Source organism: Pristis pectinata, chromosome 19 (genome assembly GCF_009764475.1).
Source record: "Pristis pectinata isolate sPriPec2 chromosome 19, sPriPec2.1.pri, whole genome shotgun sequence".
In the NCBI taxonomy this organism is placed as follows: Eukaryota; Metazoa; Chordata; class Chondrichthyes; order Rhinopristiformes; family Pristidae; genus Pristis; species Pristis pectinata.
The window spans coordinates 4,335,466-4,351,877 of record NC_067423.1 but is presented as its reverse complement, the minus strand read 5'-3'; the positions used below and the strand labels follow the sequence as shown (position 1 = coordinate 4,351,877).

Sequence of the window (16,412 nt, the reverse complement as noted above, 5' to 3'; positions counted from 1 at the left end):
AAACATCTGGCAGTTTAAGGATGTAACTTGATCCAGCAGATCCACAAATATTCTTTAAATATCAGATTTTTACAGATTCGGTTGTCATCCAAGCCTACTGGTTGAAATATTACTTCATAGCTCATCTACCATCTTATCTGAAATCTTGGCTTCAGGATGGAGCCCATAAGAAGTCTGCTCCTCGTGCGTGACAACGCTCCCCTTCAAAAAACATCAGGCCAATTCTACAGAACAATGTTGCCACTGTACCTATTGGCTCAACCCAAACATGACAGTGATTACTGTCTTGGGTAGAAAATGCAAGGCAGCTTGTCGGAGGTATGAAGAATAAATGCAAGAATAGACTTTATTAATTTATTTGAATATTTTTTACCAACTTGAATATGCTTTACCAATTCGTTCATATAGACCTAATGCGGGCAAATAGGATTAGTGTGGCGGACAAAAAGGGCGGCACAGATATTGTGGACCAAAGGACCTGTTTCGGTGCTGTATGACTCTATGACACCACTTGCAAGAGATATTGGACAGCACCTTCCAAACCACCACTGTAGGTTCCCCTCCAAGTCATTATCTTGTTATAATGCACATTCTGAAAGGATGACAGGTAGATGTGGAGCCAGTGATTCCCTGACTGGGGTGTTGAAGATCAGGGCTTCCCAGTCTCATATCAGGGTGTCAGTCAATTTGATTAGAGCTGAGAGGAGGGTTCTTCACCCAGAGGTGATGAATCTTGGGAATTCTCTTGCCAAGAGGACTGTGGAGACCTAGTCACTGAGTGTATTCAGGACCGAGACCAATAGATTGTTGGATATCCAGGAATATGGCAATTCCAATGCTTAGGAATGCAAGAGGCTGCAGAGAGTAGAGGACACAGTCCAGTCCATCACGGGCACACCCTCCCCACCACTGACAGCATCTACAGGCAGCATCTGTCATCAAGGATCCCCACCATCTGGGTCAGGCCCTCTTCTCGCTGCTACCTCATCAGGCAGGAGGTACAGAAGCCTGAAGTCCCACACCACCAGGCTCAGGAACTGTGACTCTCCTACAACCATCAGGTTCTTGAACCGACCCGCACAACCCTAACCCTACCTCAGCAACGGAACACTACGGACCACCTCTTGCACTGCCATGGATTATGGATTTGTTTTCTTTTGCACTGAGGTCTTACGTTTGCACAGTCTGTTTTCACTATCTGGTACAATTTATGCATAATTTATGTTCTGTGTGTTGTCTGTACCTACGTGCCTGTGATGCTGCTGCAACAGGTTTTTCATTGTATCACAGTACATAGAACATAACAGCACAGTACAGGCCCTTCGGCTCACAATGTTGTGCTGACATTTTATCCTGCTCTAATATATATCTAACCCTTCCCCCTCACATAGCCCCCTATTTTTCTATCATTCATGTGTCTATCTAAGGGTCTCTTAAATGTCCCTAATGTATCTGCCTTGACTTTCTAACAAACAGACCACAATCAGTGAGGATAGGCAGCAATACCTCCACCACGATTATTCTCAACACTGGTGCCCCACAAGGCTGCGTCCTCAGCCCTCTACTCTACTCCCTATACACTCACGACTGTGTGGCCGGATTCTGCTCTAACTCCATCTACAAGTTTACAGATGATACCACCGTTGTAGGCCGGTATTTCAAACAGCGATGAGTCGGAGTACAGGAAGGAGATAGAGAGCTTCGTGGAATGGTGTCATGACAACAACCTTTCCCTCAATGCCAACAAAACAAAAGAGCTGGTCATTGACTTCAGGAAAGGGGGCGGTGTACATGCACCTGTCTACATCAATGGTGCTGAGGTCAAGAGGGTTGATAGCTTCAAGTTCCTGGGCATGAACATCACCAGCAGCCTGTCCTGGTCAAATCACGTGGATGCCACGGCCAAGTAAGCTCACTAGCGCCTCTACTTCCTCAGGAGGCTAAAGAAATTCAGTTTGTCCCCTTTGACTCTCACCAACTTTTACCGATGCACCATAGAAAGCATCCTATCTGGATGCATCACGGCTTGGTACGGCAACTGCTCTGCCCAGGACCGCAAGAAGCTGCAGAGAGTTGTGGACACAGCCCAGCGCATCACGGACACCAGCCTCCCCTCAGAGTCTTTACCTCTTGTTGTCTTGGTGTAGCAGCCAGCATAATCAAAGACCCCACCCACCTGGGACATTCTCTCTTCTCTCCTCTTCCATTGGGTAGAAGATACAGGAGCCTGAGGGCACGTACCACCAGACTTAAGGACAGCTTCTACCCCACTGTGATAAGACTATTGAACAGTTCCCTTATACAATGAGACGGACTATGACCTCACGATCTACCTTGTTGTGACCTTGCACCTTATTGCACTGCACTTTCTCTGTAGCTGTGACACTTTACTCTGTACTGTTACTGTTTTTACCTGAACTACATCAATGCACTTTGTACTAACTCAATGTAACTGCACTGTGTAATGCATTGACCTGTACGATCGGTTTGTAAGACAAGCCCTTCACTGTACCTCGGTACAAGTGACAATAATAAACCAATACCAATACCAGTGCGTTCCATGCACCCACCACTCTCTGTAAAAAAACAATTTACCTCTGACTGTCCACTCGATCTATGCCTCTTATCATCTTGTACACCTCTATCAAGTCACGTCTCATCCTCCTCCTCTCCAAACAGAAAAGCCCGAGCTCGCTCAACCTATCCTCATAAGACATGGTCTCCAATCCAGGCAACATCCCGCTAAATCTTCTCTGCACCCTCTCTAAAGCTTCCACATCCTTCCTATAATGAGGTGACCAGAACTGAACACAATACTCCAAGTGTGGTCTGACCAGAGTTCTAGAGATCTACAACATGATCTCACAGCTCTTGAACTCAATACCCCAATTAATGAACAGAAAGATAAATATTTTTGGTTCAATTGATTTTACTTTAGTTTAATGTTTTGTTTATTGAATATCAGAGGCATTTAAAACTAAAATAAAATCCTCACAGACTTGCCTCCCGTCAAAGGCTATCAGGCCATACAAGGCGCCGGGGTCTCAGCGGAGGTTAATCACCATATGAAGCCTCCCATACATGTCAACAGGTGCCTCTGAGGGGATCAGGTATATCTCTCTCCCTCCCTCCCTTCCCAGGTGGGCAGGATCCATTGGTAGTGAGTGCCAGACAATAAGCCCAGTTCAGGAAGGGTCTCTCCATTAAACCAGAAGATACTACAAGCACTCAGCAGGTCAAACAGCAACTGCAGAGGGAGAAATGAAGTTATCATTTCAGGTTCATGACGTTTCACCAGAACTGAAGCAAGTTAAAGATGTAACAGGTTTTAACAGGCATAAGGCAGAGAATGTTCTCTTCAGAGAGAAAGATCTCTAACTTTTCCCAATTCTGATGAAAGATCATGGATCTGAAATGCCGTTTCCCACTCTACAGTTGCTACCTGTTTCCTAGAATGAATCTTTCTTATGTTTATCCAGTATAAACCCATTTTGCTTTAAGTGTTACTGAGTTAAATATTGTTTTTCAAATGTTGGAAACTGACAGAAGTTAACCAGATTGTATGTAATTAAAAAGTTGACTTTTTCTTTTAATTTTTGGTAAATCATTTCATCTTTGATTTATGTGACAATATACACTCTGCTTTTAACACTAAAGCAAAATACGTCCGATTCTGTAACACCTTCCAAATGTATTTCAGATTTCTAGAATTTGCAGCAGCTTCTTCCTCTCCGCTATCAGATGTCTGAACAGTCCATGAACACTACCTCAGTATTCTTTTTGTTTTGCACTATTTATTTATTTTTGTAATTTATAGTAATCTTTACGTTTTTGCACTGTACTACTGCTGCAAATCAACGAATTTCACATCACATAAGTCAGTGATAATAAACCAGATTCTGATTCTGTTTCTGTTGAAGGTGTTAGGTGTATATTGTCACAAATAGCAAAAAATAAATGCTTTACTTAAAATTGAAAGAACAAGTCAATTTTTTAACAACTTACAGCCTGATTAATCTGTTAGTTTTCAGCATTTGAAAAACGGTATTTAGCTAAGTATAACAATTAAAATAAAATAGGTGTCTATCAGTTAAATATAATAAGGATTCATTCCAGCAAAACAGCTTTGTGGATGAAATTAGAGATATAATCCATAGAAAACTTCAGTTGTAAAATTGGAAAAGAGCCAGAGAGCTGTGTTGTGGTGAATAGTTGTTTTTTTATATATATAACTGGAAGGAACTATGTAAAGTTATTTCCTGAGGTCAGTGTTAGGACCACTGCTGTCTTGATGTGGATTAATGGCCTAGATTTCAACATAGATGCCTTCACTATAAAGTTTCCAAATGAGCTAAAACTTTGTAATTGTGCAAATAAGACGACGAGCAACTGACCAGGAAGACAAACACAGACTGCAGAAAAGTATAAAAATGATACATTCTGTTATGAGGAATTAAGAGAGGCAAAATAAATTAAATAATGCTACTTTAGAGGGAGTGCAGCTTAGAGTGATCTGGGAGTATACGGTCATGTCTTTGAAGGACAAGTTGAGAAGGCTTTTAAAGAAGTATTTGGGCTCACTGGTTTTATGGATAAAGACAAGAAGTTATGCTAAGCATCAATAAGAAGTTTTTTTTCAGAGTTTGGCTTCAGTATTGTGTTCTGTTCTGGGCCCCAGTCTTACAGAGAGTGTAGAGGCCTTGGACAGAGTATAAAAAAAAGATTTCCTCAAATTGTTCTGTGGAGAAGCTGGTGAATCTCTGATCATCCTCCTGAGAATGGAGAGGGATAAGAGAAGGTTGTATTGTACAGGCGACCTGATATAAAATTATGAGAGGCATAGATAGGGTAGATGGTCAGAGTTGGTTTCCCAGGGTGGAAATGTCAAATACTAGAGATGATAGGTTTAATGTGAGAGGGGGAAAGTTCAAAGGAGATGTTCAGGGCAGGTTTTGTTTTTACACAGAGAGTAGTGGGTGCCTGGAATGGGCTGCCAGGGGTGGTGGTGGAGGCAGGTATGATATTAAGTCAGAAATTAACAGCCACCGTGTGTGGGAGAGGGTCACAGAAACATCAGCGACAGGAGAGCGAGCAGGCATGAGAAGAGTGGTTGCCAGCGAGTGGGTCTGCTCAGTGCTCCCAGCTCTGCTCAGCTCCACCCAGCTGCTGATTGTTGTGGCTCGGGGGGGAGAGGTGGGGAGAGAAGTGGGGAAGTGTCCCGTTCCCAGACAGCAGAAGGTACCTGCAGCCCCTGCAGCAGCCAGCAAATCCGTCCCCATCCATCCCCCACACCACCACCCCCCACCCACCTACCCCCAGTCTCCCAAATGCTCGCTCGTACGTATGGGGTGTCCTTAAGTCAGGTGTTTATAACCCAGGGAGGAACCATAAAGAGTTTTGATAAAGTTTAAGTCAGAAGAAACTGTTTCCGATGGCAGCATAATATGACAGGGATTTAAGCTGAGTTGCAAAACTGACCGGAAATGCTCTGCCTGAATGTACAACAGAAGGAGATTCAATAGGAAACTTCCAAAGGAGTTGGATAAATGGGTGAAGGGAGGAAATGTACCACTGACTGGGGAAGTGCAGACATGGGATTACTTTAACAGAGAACTCAAGCAGAGATAGGATGGGCCAAATGGCCACACCCTGCTTGGAAATATTCTCAGATTCCATGAAAAGACTCCGCACAAGAGGAGACCGGAAAAGGCATGGAGGAGATATACAAGGATGTTCCCAGAACTGGAAACCTGTAGCTACACGGAAAGATTGGACAGGCGAAGTTGTTACTTTGGAAGAGTTAGTGCCTGTCGAGCCAACCCAAGCCTGATGCCTGACTGCATCTGCCAGCTTTGGGACAGGTCTGGTTGGGTGCATCTTCTGAGCTGGGTCAGGTTGTGCCAGCTCAGCTCAGGGCTTTCTCGGGGTCAGGATGATTTGGTTAGTGATCCCCACATGTCCTCCAATAACCTGTCTGGGATTCTTATACCTACAGTGAGGATTGGGTGATGTAGAGTAGAACATGCTCAGGTATGGCTCTGACTGGTGACGATCAGCTCCAATTCACTTTGCCGTCATTGGGTCAGGTTCAATTTGGGCACGATCGTGTCAGATTCGGATTGGTCATGATCAGTTTGGATTTGGATTGGTCGTAGTTGGGCCAGGTCCCAATTGGTTGTGACCAGGTTGCATTTGGATTGGTCAAGGTTGGGTTGGATTCCAATTGGTCACGGTTGGGCCAGGTTCCAATTGGTCATGATCTGGTTGGGTTTGGATTGGTCGCAGTTGAGCCAGGTTTCGATGGTTGTGGTCAGGTTAGGTTCCAATTGGTCGAGATCAGGTTGCATTTGGATTAGTCGAGGTTGGGTTGGATTCCGATTAGTTGTGGTCAGGTTAGGTTCGGATTGGTCACAGTTGGGTTAGCTTTGCATGGATGGCTCAGGTCAAACTTTAATATTATTTCCAAATAGATCTCTAGGCTGAGGGTAGGAGTGTAATTCAGAGGTATGTAATTATGAGGAGCCTAGATAGATTAAGTGGGAAGGAAATATCTCCCCCAGCAGAGGTGTCAAAAACCAGGGAGCAGATATTTAAAGTAATTAGTTAGAGAAAAGGGGGTGGTGGGGGTCTGAAACTCGCTGTCTGAAAGGGTGGTGGAGACAGAACCCCTCGTCACACTTAAATGGTGCTTGGATGTGCACTTGAAGAACCATGATCTGCAGGGCTGTGGACCCAGGTCGGGTTGGGTAGTGGGGACTTAACTGACCTAATGCCAGCAAGGAGTGAAGGGAACCTGCCACCCAAAACCAGAAACACAACGAGCTTCAAGGCCTCTACTGTAAATGTTCTATAATTATATAAAAAACAGAGTTACCTTCACAGGCAGTGTTGGTAACTTCATTGACACTGGAGGAACATTCAAGAAGATCACACAGAATTTTCTGTGAAGAAATTGGCCTTTGATATTTAAAAAAAAACTTTGTTGGGAAATCTGATTTGATAATGGTAACTTCTGGCAAAAGCAGCAGGGAGGTGATGATGTGTGCCTCTCGTCAGAACCAGAAGTGGAAAGATAAGCGATCTTTTAAACTGAGATTAGAGAAAGCAAACAGGTTAAACTGCAATTTCACGTCTGCCTGTTTAGCCTACGTTGAAGTTTTTCAAATGGTTTTTGTAGGAGCACATTGTCGACAAGAGTTAAAGTTTAAAGGGACATAGTTGTTTTCATAGTTGCAGTGTTAAACAACACAGAAACAGGGCATTCAGCCCAACTCGGTCCAAGATGCCCATCCAAGCCAGTCCCATTTGCCCATGTTTGGCCCATATCCCTCTAAACCTCTCCTATCCATGTACCTGTCCAAGTGTCTTTTAAAAGTTGTAATTGTACCTGCCTCAACCACTTTTTCTGGCAGCTCGTTCCACACACCCACCACCCTCTGTGTGAAAAAGTTGCCCCTCAGGTCCCCTTTAAATCTTTCCTTCCTCACCTTAGACCTATGTCTGGATTCTCACCGGAGGGAATCACGGTATCAGCCATGTCCATAAGACCATAAGACAAAGGAGCAAAAGTCGGCCATTCGGCCCATCAAGTCTGCTCCGCCATTCTATCATGAGCTGATCCATTTTCACATTTAGTCCCACTCCCCTGCCTTCTCACCATAACCTTTGATGCCCTGGCTACTCAGATACCTATCAATCTCTGTCTTAAATACACCCAATGACTTTGCCTCCACAGCCGCCCATGGCAACAAATTCTTGGGGCATCAGAAGTTTATCTGTTTTTATAAGACTACCCTTCACTCTAGGAGAGGTTAGACTTGGATTGTTTTCTCTGGAGTGTTGGAGGCTGAGGGGGGTGACCTGATATGAAATTATGAGAGGCGTAGACAGCGCAGATCATCAGACTCTGTTTCTCAGAGTGGAAATGTCAAATACTCGAGAGCATAGCTTTAAGGTTTGCATTCTGTTATTGCTTTTCCCTGGTACTACCTCGATGCACTGATGTGATGAAATGATCTGTATGGATGGCATGCAAAACTAAGTTTTTCACTGTACATGTGACAATAATAAACCAATTTACCAATTTAAGGTGAGGGGGGGAATTTTAAAGGAGATTTGCCAGAAGATTTTTGTTTACACAGTAAGTGCCTGGAACGGGCTGCCAGGAAGCAGATACAATGGCAAGAGGCACTTAGACAGACACATGAGCAGGCACAGAATGGAGGGATGTGGACCATGTGCAGGCAGATGGGATTAGTTTAGATTGGCAAAATGGTTGGCACAGACATTGCGGGCCGAAGGGCCTGTTCCTGTGTCGTTCTAAACTCCTATGAATGTGGGTCCAACCTGCTCTCTGTTCTTTTATATCTTGACATCCTCAAAAAAATACGCTTATCAACTCTGACACAAGGCAGTACTAACGGTGACATGTCAGAAATCAATTTTACACCAGGGATGTTTCTGCTGAATTCTTTCTTTACCTGAGGAAGAAGAAGTAACTATTGTTCTCCAGCACGGTGTGAGACTGGCAGGAGAAGTAGCCCAGGCCGGTGAGGTTGAGCCGAGATCCACCGGGCACCTCCAGCATGCTGCCCCACGCTTGGTCACACAAGGTCTCGATCTCGGCCGAGTAGAACAGACTGGCTTCATACTGCCACGGCAGATAGTTGAACACGCTGTACATGTCCTGGTGAATGGCCAGGACCCGAGCATAGACTATAATTTCAGCCAGCTCTGCTCTGCATCCTTCGCTGAGAGGTCTCCAATCGGTGGGGAACTGACACGTTAAAGCAGGGGTTATTTCATAACCTATAATAATGAGAGTTAACACCGGTAAAATAACCATGGTATCACAGAACTGTTCTGATTTTGGACAGCCAGTTCTTTTTCGACTTGTTTGATAACTATTTTCCTGCAAAATAATAAAAAAAAACTGATGTGAAAAGTCACCGCTTGGAGCAAGTGGTCGTGGTATCAGCGGAGATGTCAAGTCTCAGCTCCCAGCTGCTAGATGCACAGATGTATTGTTTAAAAAAAACTTGAATGAAGTTGATATTTCAGGCTTGGGGAGAGAGGGAGCCAATTGTATCTCAGTCCACAACCAATCAGCTTCCCCTCTGGAGGGTGAGAACCAATCACATTTCCTCACTGAGAGAACCAATCAGCGGTCCTGGGAGCTGTTAACCCTTTCCCCTCCTCAAATTTCCCTTGGAAATTCTGCCATCAGTTTTCAACTGGGGAAAGTGGATTCACAGGGTTTTATCACATTGGGTCGTCAGAGAGGCTACACGCCGCTTTGATTTAAAAAATAAAGGTTGCCTGTACCTACGTGCCTGTGATGCTGGTGCAAGCAAGTTTTTCATTGTACCTGTACCTCACCGTACTTGGGCACATGACAATAAACTCAACTTATTATTGCACTGTTGAACGGTTCCCTAGTACAACAAGATGGACTCTTGACCTCACAACCTACCTCGTTATGACCTTGCACCTTATTGTCTACCTGCACTGCACTTTCTCTGTAACTATAACATTATATTCTGCATTCTGCTATTGTTTTCCCTTGTACTATCTCGATGCACTGTCGTAATGAAATGATCTGCATGGATGGCATGCAAAACAAAGTTTTTCACCATACCTCAGTACACGTGACAATAATAAACCAATTTACCAATTTATTGTCTGCCTGCACTTTCTCTGTAACTATAAAACTTTACTCTACAATCTCTTATTGCTTTCCCCTTGTACTACCTCCATGTACTGATGTATAAAATGACCTGTATGGATGGCATCCAGAACAAAGTTCTTCACTACTGTCATCACACGACAATTCAATTTGTTTCAAGTTAGTATGCACTCAAGGCAGTAAGTGCATTGTGAACATTTGTGTTTTGATGCAGCCAACCAAAGTCATCTATAATGGGTTTTAAGGAAAGGAACAAACTATTCTTAAATTCACTAGACAAGAGGCAAAAGCAATTTACCTACTATTCCTGCATAAAAATAAGTTTTTTACTGTCTATCTTTAAGTCAGATTAAAATTTAATGATAGATGTTTGTCAAAGTAGAGAAATGTTTGCACACAGTGGCTGTATCATTGGAAAGTTTGCAAGTACAAATATTGGGTATTAATGTTTAATTATATGTTGAGCTATTCATCATACCTGTGACAAGCTAAGAGAAGTTTTTAAGTGGTTGTTAGAAACACATTAGTCTGCAATGAGGTCTCTGCAACAGTTAAGGGGAGTGAGATGAAGGGCAGCTCTGTCACCACCCTATACTGCCTTGTTTGTTTATAATTCAGACTGGGCTCTGTAACATGTGATGAAGATTCACAACTGTGACACTGGAGCAGCAAGCTGTTATCTTGTTTAGACCAGCTCAGCTATCAGCATGCAGCTTAGATTTACATAAAATCCCATGGGTTCCAAACATTTTAATGGCATGGACCACTTCTAACTGCAAGCAATGATTTTGGAAACGTTGCTTTTAGCCATTGCTCCTATGGTTAGGTTTTAACTTGACTGGTAATTAGTCTACAAATCCATTATTATTTTTTAATGATGAACAGTCAGCATAACTGTTAATTTTCCTGATGGAGGATATACAATGTTGGATTTTGAAAGACCACTACTTAAAATAGACGTCTTAATTCTCCACCCTTTGGGAAAGAGGTGTTGAGTTGAAGGGCATACATGGTTACCAAAGATATGAGAGGTCCTCACATTGTATTGCCCAGGTACAACACATTACGTTTTAAATGAAGAACAACTTGTGCTTTTTTTATCTTTTTTTTTCAAATTTTATTTTTGGACTGTTTTTATGGTTTTATTCCTGTTTGACAAGATCAGAATCAGATTTATTATCACTGAATTAATGTCATGAAATGTGTTGTTTTGCAGCAGCAGTACAGTGCAAAGACATAAAATTACTATGAATTACAAAAACAAATAGTGCAAAAAAAAGGAATAATGAGGTGGTGTTCATGGGTTCATGGACTGTTCAGAAATCTGATGGTGGAGGGGAGGAAGCTGTTCCTGAATCGTTAAGTGTGGGATTCAGGTACCTTCTCCCTGATGGTAGTAATAAGAAGGCATATTCAGGTATTAAAGGAATTTTTGTCAAGAGGTGCATTAATTTTCAGTTTCTATAAAGTTTATCTAATTCAAAGTTAATAATAATAATCTGTTCACATTCAAAGTCACTTTCTTCTTGTGTGTGGCTGGATAAACATCTATAAATTGAGTTGTGGGTGATAAGCCAATGCACGGTCATAAACTCGTAAAGCCACCTGCTTTAAGAAGATCCCATACTGCAATTCACCTACCAACGAAACAGGTCTACGACGGACGCTATCTCCCTAGTCCAACACTCATCTCTGGAGCGTCTGGACAGTAAAGACACTTACGTTAGACTATTGTTTATTGACTACAGCTCCACCTTCAGTACTATAATTCCAAGCAAGCTCATCACCAAACTCTGAGACCTGGAACTCAACACCTTTCTTGGCCGTGGCGTCAGGACAGGCTATTGGTGATGTTCACTCTTAGGAACTTGAAGCTCTCAACCCTCTCGACCTCAGCACCATTGATGTAGACAGGTGCATGTACACCACCCCCTTTCCTGAAGTCAATGACCAGCTCTTTTGTTTTGCTGACATTGAGGGAAAGGTTGTTGTCATGACACCATTCCACTAAGCTCTCTATCTCCTTCCTGTACTCCGACTCATCACTGTTTGAGATACGGCCTACAACGGTGGTATCATCTGCAAACTTGTAGATGGAGTTAGAGCAGAATCTGGCCATGCAGTCATGAGTGTATAGGGAGTAGAGCAGGGGGCTGAGGACCCAGCCTTGTGGGGCACCAGTGTTGAGAATAATCGTGGTGGAGGTGTTGGATCCTTGACTTCCTGACCAACAGACCGCAATCAGTGAGGATAGGCAGCAACACATCCACCACGATTATTCTCAACACTGGTGCCCCGCAAGGCTGGGTCCTCAGCCCCCTGCTCTACTCCCTATACACTCATGACTGCGTGGCCAAATTCTGCTCTAACTCCATCTACAAGTTTGCAGATGATACCACCGTAGGGGGCCATATCTCAAACAGCGATGAGTCGGAGTACAGGAAGGAGATAGAGAGCTTAGTGAGATGGTGTCATGACAACAACCTTTCCCTCAATGTCAGCAAAACAAAAGAGCTGGTCATTGACTTCAGGAAAGGGGGCGGTGTACATGCACCTGTCTACATCAATGGTGCTGAGGTCGAGAGGGTTGAGAGCTTCAAGTTCCTAAGAGTGAACATCACCAATAGCCTGTCCTGACGCCATGGCCAAGAAAGCTCATCAGCACCTCTACGTCCTCAGGAGGCTAAAGAAATTTGGCATGTCCCCTTTGACACTCACCAACGTTCATCAATGCGCAATAGAAAGCATCCTATCTGGATGCACCATGACTTGGTATGGCAACTGCTCTGCTCAGGACTGCAAGAAACTCCAGAGAGTTGTGGACACAGCTCGGTACATCACAGAAACCAGCCTCCCCTCCAAGGACTCTGTCTACACTTCTCGCTGCCTCGGTGAAGCAGCCAGCATAATCAAAGGTCCCACCCACCACGGACATTCTCTCTTCTCCCATCTCCCATCAGGCAGAAGATACAAAAGCCTAAAAGCACGTACCACCAGGCTCAAGGACAGCTCCTATCCTGCTGTTATAAGACTATTGAATGGTTCCCTTATATGGTGAGATGGACTCTTGACCTCACAATCTACCTTGCTATGACCTTGCACCTTATTGTCTACCTGCACAGCACTTTCTCTGTACCTATGACACTTTACTCTGCATTCTGTATTGTCTTACCTTGTACTACCTCGATGCACTGTGTAATGAATTGATCCGTATGAACGGTATGCAAGACAAGTTTTTCACTATACCTCTGTACCAGTGACAATAATAAACTAATTCAATTCCAATTCAATTCATAGAGTCATACAGCAAGGAAACAGACCCTTTGGCTCACCAAGTCCACGTGACCCATTTATACTAACCCTTCACTAGTCCCATTTTATAGTCTTTTTGGAGGGCCAATTTATCTCAAAGGTATCTTCATTACGTGCATGTTGGGGAGTAGGATGTGATGATATGGGTCATTGTTTAATTAGGTCACAACATTCACAGGCAGAGGAATGTGTGATTTGTCACTTCCAGATTAAGATTACTCATGTTCCATTTGCAGCCTGACTGGAATAGTCTGCGTCCTTCAAGGCTGGTGGATGCTGGAGCCTTGCAGTTGGATCTTGATGAGCTCTTCATTTTGGACAGCTTTTGTCCAGACTTCACTCCATTCACTGAAGCTGGTGAACTGGATGAGTTGAGGTTAGCAGGACTAGGAAGAACCCAAGGAACAGAAGCGTGATTAGGCCATTCCACCCTTCAGGCGTGGTCCATCACTCCAAAGATCATTGTTGATCTTTTACCTTAGTGGCAGGGAAGTGGCGCTAACCCCATAACCTTGGATTCCTGTAGCATCTAAATACCACCCAAATTCTGTCTTGAATATGGAGACACAAGAGACTACAGATGTTGGAAACCTGGAGCAACACACAAGACACTGTAGGAACTCAGCGGATCAGGCAGCATCTGTGGAGGGAGATGGATGTTTCAGGTTGAGACCCTTCATCTGTACTCATAGGGGTGCAGACGAAGGGTCCCAACCCCAAACAACGATGGTCCAGTGCTGCTTGACCTATTGAGTTCCTCCAGCATCTTGTGTGTTGCTCTGTCTTGAATATACCAGTGAATAAACCTCTTGGGTAGCGAATGCCAATGATTCAATATCCTCTCTCTCCTGAATTCCCAACCCCTTATTTTAAGACTGTCCCCCATTAATTCTAGCCTGGGAACTCTAGCCTGGGAAAACACTTTCCCCACATCTAACCTGTCAATCCCTGTAAGAATTTTATTTGTTTCAATGAAATCACCTCTAATTCATCTAAAATCCAGTATCAACCCAGACAGTAGCAGAGCATGCTGGAAGTGCTAGCAGATCAGACAGCATCACTGGAGAGAGAAACAGTCAGTTTTTCAAGTGAAGGACCATTCTTTCAGTACTGGTGAGAAGGCAAGTGTGTCTGAGGTTACAGATTGGTGGAGGTGGAGAGAACAGAAGGAATGTTTGTGATAATGTCAGGTTTCAAAGTCAAAGTCGAGTTTCAAAGTCAAAGTCGAGCTTGTTGTCAGATGCACAAGTCCATGTGTGCACAGGTGCAATGAAAAACTTACTTGCAGCAGCATCACAGGCACAGAGCATCAGATAAGCAGCATTCACAAGAAAAACATAAAATAAACAGAAATTATATACAACTTTTACAAGAAAGGACACAATTAGAACAAAAAAGAACAAAGACCATTTTAGTGCAAATTGATCAAAGTGGTCACAGTGTTGCTAAACTGTAGTGATTAGGGTTTTGCTGGTTGGTTCAAGAACCAAATGGTTGGAGGGAAGTAGCTGTTCTTGCTCTATATGTGAAGAATAAAATCTGCATCTTCAAATATCATGTCAGGACAAGTTCTGCGTAAGTGACACCTGTGACAAGAGGTGTATAAAGTCATGAGGGGCACAGATAGGCTGAATGCACTCAGTCTTTTCCCCAGGGTTGGGGAATCGAGAACTAGAGGGCACAGGTTTAAGGAGAAAGGGGAGAAATTTAATAGGAACAACTTTTTTACACACTGTGTGGCACATATGTGGAATCAGCTGCCAGAGGAAGTGGTTGAAGTGGGTACAATAACAACTTTTAAAAAGAGTTGGACAGGTACATGAATAGGAAAGGTTCAGGTTATGGGCCAAACAATGGCAAATGGGACCTGCTTGGTCGTCATGGACCAGTTGGGCCGAAGGGCCTGTTTCTGTGCTGTGTGACTCTATGACTCTGAGTGTTATGCTCTCTAAAGTTGCACAAGTTCTTTTATAAAGTTAATGACACTTCACTTCATCAATTTACCCAGGTAAGGTTCACAGGCACACGTTTTGTTTCCTTCATTTCACACGATGTTATTTTGCAGTTTTTCTGAAATCTTTGCAACTTTTAATGCTGATGCTGTTCAGGACTATACTGAAACAACAGGGACAGAGTTTGTAACTTAAAGTAGCAGTAACTTTCAATCAAGTTATGTGATCGTATCCTCTTGCAGCAAAGTGTGACCTTGGTCTGTGGATTGGTAAAGAGGCAGCCTTCACTACACGCTTGCCTATTTAAGGTGCCCTACACTCAAGATGTAGCCTGCTCCAAGAAGCACAGATACCTCCGAGGCTGGAGATGAAGAGAAATGGAGGTGTCAGGAAATCAATGGATTTGAAGGCAATGGTCATGGGTGTTGCCTGCAGAGATGTCCATGTGGATTAGTCAGAGCAATAGTGAACCACACGGTGTGAGTTTTGGAACACCTCACATTTATGGATGATAGAGTAAGAGAGGGCAGCTAGGAGTACATTGAACACAGAACAGTACAGCACAGGAACAGGCCCTTCGGCCCACAATGTCTGTGCTGAACACAATGCCGAATTAGACTAAATCTCTTCTGCCTGCACATGATCCACATCCCTCCATACCCTGCATATTCAGGTGTCTATCTAACAGCCTCTTAAACCCCACTGTCATATCTGCTTCCACCACTTCCCCTGGCCAGTCCGTTCCAGGCACCCACTGCTCTCTGTGTAAAAAACTTGCCCTGCACATCTCATTTAAACTTTCCCCCTCTCATCTTAAATGCATGTCCCCAAGTATTTGACATTTCTACCCCGGGAAAAAGATTCTGACTGTCTATCCGATCTATGCCTCTGATAATCTTATAAACCTCTAAAAGGAAGTTCTGCAGAAAATCAGAAAATCCGGCATTGGGGTGGACAAGGATTAAGTGACTGAGGCACTGGTGAGTGTTTCACCAGATGACCTTAGACAGGGCAGAGTCAGATATTATGGAGATGGAAACATACAGATATGCTGTCAGAAACTTATCCCAAGGCCAAACATGGGGCCATGCCGTCTTCTCGCAGCTACCATTGGGCAGGAGGTACAGAAGCCTGAAGTCCCACACCACCAGGTTCAAGAACAGCTACTTCCCTTCAACCATTCAGTTCTTGAACCAACCTGCACAATCAAATCATTACAGTTTCACAATACTATGACCACTTTGATCACTTTGCATTAAAATTGACTTTTTTTTGTTCTACGTGTTTTTTTGTAAAAATTATGTATAATTTATGTGTAATTGATGTTTCTCTTGTGAGTGCTGCTTATCTGATGCTCTGTGCCTGTGATGCTGCTGCAGGTAAGTTTTTCATTGCACCTGTGCACACATGGACTTGAGCATCTGACAATAAACTCGACAATAGATAATCTAACCAGTCAAATC

The 16,412-nt window shown here is 43.6% G+C and overlaps 1 protein-coding gene across 1 annotated transcript in view; it reads right to left on the bottom strand.

Moving 5' to 3' along the window:
* Positions 1–9,026, bottom strand: part of ccdc3a (coiled-coil domain containing 3a) — a 77,764-nt gene extending 68,738 nt beyond the window's left edge. Inside the window, exon 1 of the mRNA XM_052033513.1 lies at positions 8,481–9,026. Within this exon, the coding sequence (XP_051889473.1) occupies positions 8,481–8,845 (365 nt within the window). The 5' untranslated portion in view covers positions 8,846–9,026. The remainder of the gene's footprint in view (positions 1–8,480) is intronic.
* Positions 9,027–16,412: the final 7,386 nt, after the last annotated feature.